Genomic DNA, 12491 nt, shown 5'->3' on the forward strand with positions numbered 1-12491 from the left:
ATGCACATGTAGTAGGGGGAATACAATGGAAAAATAGGATTTGAGTTTGACCAACTTCAATAGTTTTTCAAAATTTCTGGAACAAGACGTGCAGGTTAACCGAACCTTGTATCACCCCCGTACATTTAACCATCATGCCATCGATTTGTGTTCTTTGTAAGAATACCCAAGACGTTGATCAATGGAAACCGTTTTTGGTAAAACATCATTGGAGCATCATAAAAGTAAGCTTTTGAGAAATAAAATCGTGCTAAAATCTCACCTGGGCACACCAGGAGGAGCACGGGTTGGCCTTGTTGGCACCTGTGGCGGGGGTCCAAATGGATCCGGACTCGGGGGAGGCGGGCTAGGGCGCGAAGGTACAGGAGGCATGCTACCTCCTGGATGCGAGGACGGGGTTGGGGCCCGACGGCCTGCGGGAACGGCCGGAGGTGGACGTCTCTGTGGTGTAGGGCTTGACATTGGAGAGCTGTTGGAAATGGGCTTCCAGTGTAAAAATGACAAAAGTTTATATATTGAAATAATTAATAAACATTTGCACATTCACGCGCGTGATCATCCACATCATTTCATTTGTTTTGGTTTTATCCCAGTGTATCTCGTAAAATTGAAATATATGGCTTTAATACTCAATTTTTTTTTACTGCCGTGTAACATACACATACGTTTTAATGATATTAACAGGGTTCACAGTACTAACCCCCTAAATCTTACTTATTGTCTTCCAATGAACCACCTTTAGAGGCCATTTTTCCCCGCAGGGTGGGGGTTGGTCTTTTTTCGGGCACCGTGGTCCCCTTTTTGAAGCAATGTCCTGCCGCCAACCCTGTTAGTCGCCTTTTGCGACACACAGGTAATTACCAGTGAACTGGGGATAAAAATGATGTGGATTACCAATTATGGGGGGTAGATAAAAGAATACCGTAGGAGAGGTAGAACTGTATGGGAAGTTGCATGAACCTCATGACGTGCAGGAGCATTTCGATGTATTAAGTAGGGAGAATGTAGCTTGAGGTTGTTTAATTGTGCATCATGCGAGGGATGGTGCTGTACTCGATTTGCCGACCTCGGAAGGACGACAGGCTGAGTCAATCCCCCTGGCGTTAATTCAGCGATCGACCGGGATTCGAACCCAGGATCCTAGGATCCCGAGCCGGCTCCCTAACCGCTAAGCCAACACCAGGCCTATTATATATTGGCCTATATATATATATATATTGCCTTCCAATATCTTCCAAAATACATGCGCATTTCCAGACGTTAAACGTAGGCATCCAAAGTACAATGGAAAGATCCTTACCGCCGCCCCGTGTTGACAGACTGGACCTGCAACCACGAGTCATCAACGGGTGGTGGTAGTGGCGTGGAGATTGTGGTTGTGCTGATATCCCCGATGATGCTCAGGGCTTCCTTAAGCACATGGTACATGCGCAGCATGTCGTCTCGGCGCTGAGCCTGTTCCTGAGACTCTTCCATGAGGCTGTTCTGGTCGCCTGCTGAGTAAAGGCTTGCTAGAAGGTCTGCGTGTATGAACTCCTTTGTCTGCGTGGCGATATACGTATCAGTAGGGATGGGTGAAAAAGAGGTGCAAGGAACTCATTTTGCAGGGAATATTAGGGGTTGCACAGAAGAAGATTGTACGTTGCTGAATCAAACAAGATTGTAAAGCTTCGGCCGACACCAAATTCAATGCAACACATATGGCAATCACCATGACATCAATGGAGCCTCCCCACTGTCATAAGGAGTCAACAGTTCATTTTAACATATTATTAGAGTACAAATGCAACTAGATATCCGCAATCTCAAAACGATCGCCAAAGGTAAGCCTCCCTCGGTTTATCCTTGGCGATCACCCGTGACTTACCCTTGGCCCGTGATTCAAAGATAGCATATTTTGTTTGGACCGCCATATAACCTTGACCTTCAACATTAAAGGATAGAGCGTAAATTAATAACATGTGTCCCCATCTACAATCTTGTAAATAAAAGGCATTTTCTGTCTGTCTGTCTGTCTGTCTGCGTGTGTATCTGTCTGTATGTGTGTGTGTGAAACACCAATCACACCCAAACTACTGGGACAACTGCTACCAAACTTGACACATAAACCAGATTGGACCGCCTGTTGAACATAGGCTACTTGGGTTTTTTTATGACCATTAATAATGATTATATCGCTAAATTAAATTGAAAATCATATTCTGTCAGTTTGTGGGTGTGGCCTTGATGTCACCTGTTCCCGGCCCTCCCAATGGCAATCCCGAGTCCTCCACCCTCTCCACCTCCGAGCCCAAAACCGCGAGACTTGTGTGAAAAGTGCTGTGCAGTTGAGATCCTTCCCCTCTTAGGTGAGCTCATTCCTTCCTTCCTTCCGTGTAAATACTGCTTCATCAGGATGACGATGAATGGTTGTGGACGTTCAAGAAAGGGAGGAGTCTCCTTTGGCATTCTATGGAAGTGGGAGAGGACTTTGTTCGAACATTTTCTGCAGTCAATTCGCCCCCACCGTTCCCCCAACCTGGCCATGCTTTGGAGTCGGTGGGTGTGATGCCCTTTTTGGATCGTTTTGTGAAGACCAATGGGGGTGTGCTGGACCCCCGGCGAGTGCATCGCTCCCGGAGGCTTCCTCCTCCAACTCATATGTGGTGGTGGTCACGTGACACCATTTCTTCCCAGGTTGGGAAGCGTGGGACTTGTGTGAAAATTCCGTTGCTTGGTTGAGATGTGTATTTTTGAAGAGGATTGTTGCAAAGAAATGGCTCTCCTACCCCGCACCCCCCTCCCCATCAGCCCTCCTACCCCGCCAGTTATTTTGCCTCCCACCCCTCGGCTGACCCTGGCATTTCTTCTGCCACCCCCCCCCCCCCCCTCCTCCCCGGACTGCCGGCTCCTGTCTCCTGTCTTCCTCCTGCCCCTCTTCTCAGTTTTTCCTCCCGAGCAACGTTTGGTACCTCTGCGAGTCCATCAATAAAATTCCATATCATGAAAATCAGAGTAAAATTATTCAAGTTATGATCAACAGGATGTTTTTTGCTACTCAATTTTGCTACCGACGCAGATTCCTGTTGCACACTACACACACTACAGCACACACTACAGCACAGTTACTACAACACTATAACTTCAGTGCAGGTATGCTATTATGATGCAAGAACATCTTGGAATGCCAAGCAGTCTTTGAGATTCCATATTGGCAAAATTGAGCGATGACAAAAAAGTTCTGCATTGCAATGATTTTTTCAGATCGATTCAAATTTCAGACAAATTCGTTCATTTCAGACAAATTCCGCATTGGTGTTTTCAAACCCCATTTGACCTTGACATTTAACCCCGTGGGATGTAAATAAAGAGTAAATGCGCCTTGCTCTAGGATATCTCAAGCGGCCAATTTCATTCTGATCAGCCAAACAGTAGTCGTTATGGTGAAAAATGATAAAATATCGATCGTTAGGTCATGACCTTAAAAATAGGTCATGACCTTAAAAATAGTCAATGACCTTAAAATTAGGTCATGACCTTAAAATTAGGTCATGACCTTGAAATTATGCCGTCAAAAAAATTACATCAAACCTGCATCCTTTCTATTCAAATTATTGGTGAAAAATTTTATTCCGAAAATCCCAGCCGACTGAGATTTCAGAAATTGCTTGGAAAATTCAGAAATTGGGAGTGCAGGTAAAACAATAACTAAATAGTGGTTTAGTACTCCTAAGGGTCTAAGAAACTCTGGTACAATTAGAGTACAACTCTCTGGTACAACTCTGGTCTAAGAAACTCCCGATTAAAATCGGGGGCCCTAATTGTAGAAACAAACCCTACAACAGCAATAAGCCTTCCCCTATACTATAACATAGTATAGGGTGAGGCTTAACAAGCAGAGTCTAGCTCAAAGGATAAAACTGCAGAAGGCAAAGGTTAACATTTCAGACGAGATCAAAAAATCTCAAGAGCACAAGGAAATCGGAATAATAGAGCTGCATCCAAATGTAAAAGCCAACCGACGTCCATCAGCTGTTTGAAATTCCCAAAATCAACAACATGGATACGGTATGAAGTGCAGAAAATAACACCCAACCCCCACCCTCTCTGCAGAAAAAGAAGGTAAAATCAATAAGGATTGGGAATAGGAAGTCAGGGGAACGGAGGGGAGTAGAAAGGTGGTTGGGGGTGAGGGGAGTAGAAGGCGGGGAAATCGTGGTGAGGCCAAGGGCAAAGAAAATGTGGAAAGGCAAAGAAGACTTGATAAAGAACTGGAGGAAGATAAAATAAAATACATTCAAGAGTAACAAGGTGGGAGGCAGGTGGGAAGAAATATTTGCTTAGAGGAACATGGATGCAGGGGATGGAAAGAACAAGCTGGTACATAGTTGGACGAGAGAGGGCGGCAGTTGAAGAATTGGAAGTGGAATTCCCCCCTTCCCTCAATTTTTAACCGATCGAACTGTGGACACATTCAATCAAAGCACGTGGTTTATAGTGTTAGTTTAGTGCGCATGGAAAGTAATTTTAAAGTATTTTGTTTTTCTTTACTTTCTTCTCATGGCCAGCTAACGACATTCCAAGATGTCGTGAATCAAGGGAAGGATCAAGGGAAGGATTTTTCCTCCAACCCCTTTTCCAGTTTCCATGCGGCTCCCGGCGATACAGTGGATGCTCAACGTGGCAGCAAGCAGGCAGATCGCATTCCTTCCACGAGGACTCGACGAACGGCCGCTTCCTGTCGGCAGAGAGCCGGTCCTTCTGGGTACCATGTGCTCGTCTGGCTGGAGCTGCCTGTTGGCTTGCAGCCAACATTCCTTGCTTAGACCGATGCTCGAAGCGTACCCCGAGCCCCCCCCTGCCATAATTTTCTCTACTCCGACTTCCTAAACTTTTGCGATGCTCAAACTCCAAAACCCACTCACTCTCGTTATTCTAATATTACATTCTCTACTCCACTTTCACATCGCTTCTCCATCCTCTCAATCGCATTGCCCGCAGCAAATAACAGCAGAATGCAACACAATAAGCCAGCTTGGATCAATCAATAGATCGAAGGTCAGGGAAGCAACAGAAATGATTGGCATTGAGATTTTTTTTTTTTTGTATACAAGATCGAGGCTCATGTAAGAGCTAACATTAATCACAAAAAGAAAAACGGACATAAAACATCTATCTATAATTCCAGTAATCTCTGTCTGTACGTTTGTACGTTTGTACGTTTGTCTGTTTGTCTGTGACCGCTGTTTCTCGACAACTACCGGTCCGATATACTTGAAACTTGCCAGGTATATTGCTGGGGACCCGAGGATGTGCCTTTTCAAGGTTTGAAATTAATCGGACAAGTACTTACCGAGCTATGGCGATTTAGCCGTTCGCCGTTCGCTTTGGCGTTGCGAATGGACCAAACCATTCATGTAAATAGAGGGGGGGGGGGGGGGGGGTTCTGTGGTCGTTCGCTTTGGCTTTGCGAATGGACCAAACCATTCATGTAAATAGAGGGGGGGGGGTTCTGTGGTCGTTCGCTTTGGCTTTGCGAATGGACCAAACCATTCATGTAAATAGAGGGGGGGGGGGGGTTCTGTGGTCGTTGCGAATGGACCAAACCATTCACATCGAATCATCGAATCACATCGAATGGACCAAACCGTTCGCTTTGGACCAAACCATTGCATGTAAATAGAGGGGGGGGGGGGGTTCTGTGGTCGTTGCGAATGGACCAAACCATTCATGTAAATAGAGGGGGGGGGGGGGGGTTCTGTGGTCGTTACTGCCACGTGGTTTCAAAGTTTTTTTTTGTTGTTGTTGTTTGCACGCATGTTTTTTTGCACCCACGTACGGGCACGCCCTAGGATGTTTACACACACACACCCCTACACAAATTTTTTTTTTTTTTTTTTTGGCAAGGAACGGGCACCCACGTACGGGCACGTCCTAGCTTATATATAGTACGGGCATGCCCTAGTATGATAAAGGGAGCTGAAGAACAACATGGAGAGCAGGGACATCGGGAGATCTGTGGGAGGGAGAGGGCTCGGGGGGGAGGAGGCATGGGAAGGGGGGTGGGATGGGAGAGGTAAAAAAAAACAAAAAACAGATGGACACTGCTAGCACTTCCAGGAAAGAAGTCGGAATTTCAGAAAAGTGGATCTGGGGTGAATTAACGGGGGTAGAAAAGATCAAGGTTTTGGATGGGGGAGGATGAGAGATGGTGGTGAACAGCTGTTTTAAAGACCTGGAGGTGAAACTGGGTTTGTTTTATGAAACGAGGTGATGTTTCTCCTTCATTTTCCTTCAACCGCTATGTTGAGTGTGATTTACAAGGATGTTCGAAATGAAATTCACAAACCCGAAATGCTTAAACATTGCAGCAACAGAGCGCAGCTGCACTGCGCTTGCTTGGTGGTCATCAAATTGCTGGATTGAATTCCTGGATGAATCACCTGTCGTCTTGGAACTGCACATGAGCAGTGTGCAAAAAAAATAGAAACAAAACAGCCTGCGATACCTCAAACCACAAATGTTATGGTTGTGCATTTTGACAACCCTTCAGTGGCATGGTCTAGATTTGCCACGGGGTTCCGTGTTCTGACCACTTGGCTGTTGTGTGTACACGGAGTCGATCTGCGTGGCCAATGCAGAATCATGGCCATTCGTCTGTGTACACAGAGTAGCCATCTTAACAACTTAACAATCTTACCACACTTCATGCCGATTCCAAAACACCTTAATCTTGGATGCCAAGCAATAAATTGACACTAAATGAAGAACCCCTCTCCCCCCCCCCCCCCCCCCCCCCCAGAATTCCTTGCGACGGGTTTCCACAACAACCTCAATGAGAACGGCACTCGGTAGAGAGCCTACCTTGATCAGACTGAACAGTGTACTGAAGTGTATCTGAACAAAAATCGAATCAGCTTCTTCTTCTTCTCCTCACCTACCCAACTCATCCACCAAGTTTTGTCACAACTCGTCCACAACTTTTTTGAAATGTCGTGCTGTACTGTATATCGGTTTTTGGCCCTAACTCTCAATGGTGAAGAATAGCTTTCTCAATTCTAATACCTGGACCCAGATTCGGATCTTCACCAATATCGAATCAATTTGTCCTCGTCGCACACCCAACCTGCGCACCAAATTTCGTCCGAATCCATCAACAGGTTTTTGAGATATCCTGTTCACAGACAGGCAAACAGACAGACAGACGGGTGAAAAGATAACGTCCGTCCCCCTTCGGTGGCGGAGGAAATGCTCTCCCAGGGAGCGTTCTTACGATAGGAAAATGCATCATTCATGTCATCGGAATCAGCAAGGAATCTCGGTGCCCATTTTTACTGTAATGTGTCCTGTGACACCCCATGCATCTAACCCACGTCATGCAGTCAGGTTTCAACCCCTGCAGAATTTCACAAAGAAGTAAATTCATTGACCGGGATGCCCGTCACAATATTGTTTGCAGTCTAGTACTCTCACGCTCAAGTCTTTTGTAACGGACTAGAAAAATCTGTTCCAGATGGTCACGCCAGGCAATTACAAAGCCATTGGCAGCTTGTCTTGCGTGCCAGGTAAACCTTAAACATGATTCCACTCACTTGATGCGAGCACTACAATGGTTACCCATCTCTCAAAGAATACGTTACAAAATCTTACTATTTGTACACAAAATATTCAACAACCGGTCCCCAGAATACATGGGAGAGTTCTCCACATCATCATGTCCATCATGTCCATATATGATTTAGTTACACGAGAAAGAGCGTAATTAAATGCAGATTTATTATTATTATTTATTAACAGCAGGGACCCGTGGAACCTCCCCGGTAAAAGCCCTCGCTCGAGAGAATGTCATATAGTTATTTGGGCAGTGTATAGGTAACAGACCACGACCTTGATCGCTCCCAATTTTTTTTTCTTAAACCCCTGGTTTAAAGCAAAACTATGCCCACTGCTTATGTGCATACATAATACATCGCGGTTATGTAGCTCAGATAGATTCCAATCAAATAGGCCGACACCAAAGGCCTGGAGCCTACGGACTGAAGCTTCATGCCTATATAGACTGTGGCCTTCACAAAACCCTAATTTGATGCCGATCAGATACACAAGGTGACACCTATCGGCTAAACCTTTCAATATTTGATGATCATTTTAAGAGTTGCTTTGGTTGTTTTACACTGAAGCGAAAACTTGTAGGGAGGGCATGGCGATTGTGAATATGAGGGCCCTGAATATTTATTTGGCTTTGTGTTGCACCAAAATGGCGGCCGTATGATTTTTTCAGGTTACAATTGTGGGTGTGGTCAGGTCAGCTGTCCAAACAATGGGTGGAAATGAGTGTTACACATGGACAGGCAGGATGAACATGCATATTATTATATGAACAGATATTTGGTACGAACCTTTAAAATACAAGAAAACAAACAGGAAGAAATAAGAATAACCGAAGTTTTTCGTGCTGTGCTCCTCAAGGTAAATCACAGCAAGAGAAAGAGTAAGTAAAAAGATCATGCATTTATAAGCATGTCGATGCAAGACCGACACCGATTGGTTCATCAGTCATGACGTCATTGGTAATCTGAACTCTCATTGGTTAATGGGAGTTCATCGTCAGTTACCGCTATTTCTGGCTCCGTTACCACTATCTGCCCAGTGTTTGTGTGCATATCAGGTCTCCATCCCAACTACTCCCATTCACCCACACTATAGCTCAACCAGATATCAACGTTTGACATTTCTCATACAGCCATTTTCATCGGGAGGAACACAAGAATGACAATTCCTTCAATTACTAGCTGGGCCTGGAGTTGTATTTATCCATCGTTCTAGTAGGGACCCTTGTGTGAGGCCAATCACGAGACATTTTTTTGATGTGGAAGGCTACAGTCACAGACGATATAGTCCTCATCAAGGCCAGGCCTTAAATAAAATAACTGCATGGATAAGTGTGAGGAAGGAGAAATAAAAGAGAGAGAATGTAAAGATGAGTGAAAATGAGGAAGAAAAGTGTACGATGAAAAGTGCACGATGAAAAGTGTACGATGAAAAGTGTACGATGAAAAGTGTACGATGAAAAGTGTGCGATGAAAAGTGTGCGATGAAAAGTGTACGATGAAAAGTGTACGATGAAAAGTGTACGATGAAAAGTGTACGATGAAAAGTGTACGATGAAAAGTGTGCGATGAAAAGTGTACGATGAAAAGTGTACGATGAAAAGTGTACGATGAAAAGTGTACGATGAAAAGTGTACGATGAAAAGTGTACGATGAAAAGTGTACGATGAAAAGTGTACGATTAAAAGTGTACGATGAAAAGTGTGTGATGAAAAGTGTGTGATGAAAAGTGTGTGATGAAAAGTGCACAATGAAAAGTGTGCGATGAAAACTGTGTGATGAAAACTGTGCGATGAAAAGTGTACGATGAAAAGTGTACAATGAAAAGTGTGTGATGAAAAGTGTGTGATGAAAAGTGCACAATGAAAAGTGTGCGATGAAAAGTGTACAATGAAAAGTGTGTGATGAAAACTGTGTGATGAAAAGTGTGTGCCGAAAAGTGTGTGATGAAAAGTGTGTGATGAAAAGTGCACTATGAAAAGTGTGCGATGAAAAGTGTACAATGAAAAGTGTGTGATGAAAACTGTGCGATGAAAAGTGCATGATGAAAAGTGTGTGATGAAAAGTGCATGATGAAAAGTGTGTGATAAAAAGTGTGTGATGAAAAGTGTGTGATAAAAAGTGTACAATGAAAAGTGCATGATAAAAAGTGTGATGAAAAGTGTGTGATGAAAAGTGTGTGATGAAAAGTGTGTGATAAAAAGTGTACAATGAAAAGTGCATGATAAAAAGTGTGTGATGAAAAGTGTGTGATGAAAAGTGCACAATGAAAAGTGTGTGATGAAAAGTGTACAATGAAAAGTGTGTGATGAAAACTGTGTGATGAAAAGTGTGTGATGAAAACTGTGCGATGAAAAGTGTACTATGAAAAGTGTGTGATGAAAAGTGTGCGATGAAAAGTGTGTGATGAAAAGTGCACAATGAAAAGTGTGCGATGAAAAGTGTACAATGAAAAGTGTGTGATGAAAACTGTGTGATGAAAAGTGTGTGATGAAAAGTGTGTGATGAAAAGTGTGTGATGAAAAGTGTGTGATGAAAAGTGTGTGATGAAAAGTGCACTATGAAAAGTGTGCGATGAAAAGTGTACAATGAAAAGTGTGTGATGAAAACTGTGCGATGAAAAGTGCATGATGAAAAGTGTGTGATGAAAAATGTGTGATAAAAAGTGTGATGAAAAGTGTGTGATAAAAAGTGTACAATGAAAAGTGCATGATAAAAAGTATGTGATGAAAAGTGTGTGATGAAAAATGTGTGATGAAAAGTGTGTGATAAAAAGTGTACAATGAAAAGTGTGCGATGAAAACTGTGTGATGAAAAGTGTACGATGAAAAGTGTACGATGAAAAGTGTACGATGAAAAGTGCATGATAAAAAGTATGTGATGAAAAGTGTGTGATGAAAAATGTGTGATGAAAAGTGTGTGATAAAAAGTGTACAATGAAAAGTGTACGATGAAAAGTGTGCGATGAAAAGTGTGCGATGAAAAGTGTACGATGAAAAGTGTACGATGAAAAGTGTACGATGAAAAGTGTACGATGAAAAGTGTGCGATGAAAAGTGTACGATGAAAAGTGTACGATGAAAAGTGTACGATGAAAAGTGTACGATGAAAAGTGTACGATGAAAAGTGTACGATGAAAAGTGTACGATTAAAAGTGTACGATGAAAAGTGTGTGATGAAAAGTGTGTGATGAAAAGTGTGTGATGAAAAGTGCACAATGAAAAGTGTGCGATGAAAACTGTGTGATGAAAACTGTGCGATGAAAAGTGTACGATGAAAAGTGTACAATGAAAAGTGTGTGATGAAAAGTGTGTGATGAAAAGTGCACAATGAAAAGTGTGCGATGAAAAGTGTACAATGAAAAGTGTGTGATGAAAACTGTGTGATGAAAAGTGTGTGATGAAAAGTGTGTGATGAAAAGTGTGTGATGAAAAGTGCACTATGAAAAGTGTGCGATGAAAAGTGTACAATGAAAAGTGTGTGATGAAAACTGTGCGATGAAAAGTGCATGATGAAAAGTGTGTGATGAAAAGTGCATGATGAAAAGTGTGTGATAAAAAGTGTGTGATGAAAAGTGTGTGATAAAAAGTGTACAATGAAAAGTGCATGATAAAAAGTGTGATGAAAAGTGTGTGATGAAAAGTGTGTGATGAAAAGTGTGTGATAAAAAGTGTACAATGAAAAGTGCATGATAAAAAGTGTGTGATGAAAAGTGTGTGATGAAAAGTGCACAATGAAAAGTGTGTGATGAAAAGTGTACAATGAAAAGTGTGTGATGAAAACTGTGTGATGAAAAGTGTGTGATGAAAACTGTGCGATGAAAAGTGTACTATGAAAAGTGTGTGATGAAAAGTGTGCGATGAAAAGTGTGTGATGAAAAGTGCACAATGAAAAGTGTGCGATGAAAAGTGTACAATGAAAAGTGTGTGATGAAAACTGTGTGATGAAAAGTGTGTGATGAAAAGTGTGTGATGAAAAGTGTGTGATGAAAAGTGTGTGATGAAAAGTGTGTGATGAAAAGTGTGTGATGAAAAGTGCACTATGAAAAGTGTGCGATGAAAAGTGTACAATGAAAAGTGTGTGATGAAAACTGTGCGATGAAAAGTGCATGATGAAAAGTGTGTGATGAAAAATGTGTGATAAAAAGTGTGATGAAAAGTGTGTGATAAAAAGTGTACAATGAAAAGTGCATGATAAAAAGTATGTGATGAAAAGTGTGTGATGAAAAATGTGTGATGAAAAGTGTGTGATAAAAAGTGTACAATGAAAAGCGCATGATAAAAAGTGTGTGATGAAAATTGTGTGATGAAAAGTGTGTGATGAAAAGTGTGTGATGAAAAGTGCATGATGAAAAGTGCACAATGAAAAGTGTGTGATGAAAAGTGTGTGATGAAAAGTGTGTGATGAAAAGTGCACAATGAAAAGTGCATGATGAAAAGTGCACAATGAAAAGTGTGTGATGAAAAGTGCATGATGAAAAGTGTACAATGAAAAGCGCATGATAAAAAGTGTGTGATGAAAAGTGTACAATGAAAAGTGTGTGATGAAAAGTGTACAATGAAAAGCGCATGATAAAAAGTGTGTGATGAAAAGTGTACAATGAAAAGTGTGTGATGAAAAGTGTACAATGAAAAGTGTGTGATGAAAAGTGTACGATGAAAAGTGTGTGATGAAAAGTGTACGATGAAAAGTGTGTGATGAAAAGTGCATGATGCAAAGTGTGTGATGAAAAGTGTGATGAAAAGTGTGTGATGAAAAGTGTATGATGAAAAGTGTATGATGAAAAGTGTGTGATGAAAAGTGTGTGATGAAAAGTGTACGATGAAAAGTGTGTGATGAAAAGTGTACAATGAAAAGTGTGTGATGAAAAGTGTACGATGAAAAGTGCATGATGAAAAGTGCA

General features: G+C 42.2%; 1 protein-coding gene across 1 annotated transcript in view; it reads right to left on the reverse strand.

Moving 5' to 3' along the window:
• LOC137417140 (dynamin-1) overlaps positions 1–12491 on the reverse strand; it is a 209613-nt gene that overhangs the window by 19662 nt on the left and 177460 nt on the right. The window contains exons 21-22 of the mRNA XM_078774835.1: positions 1301–1542; positions 263–469 (exon numbers count right to left, since the gene is read on the reverse strand). Coding sequence (XP_078630961.1) covers positions 263–469; positions 1301–1542 — 449 coding nt within the window. The remainder of the gene's footprint in view (positions 1–262; positions 470–1300; positions 1543–12491) is intronic.

Source organism: Myxine glutinosa, chromosome 3 (assembly GCF_964187855.1).
Source record: "Myxine glutinosa chromosome 3, kmMyxGlut1.1, whole genome shotgun sequence".
Classification (NCBI taxonomy): Eukaryota; Metazoa; Chordata; class Myxini; order Myxiniformes; family Myxinidae; genus Myxine; species Myxine glutinosa.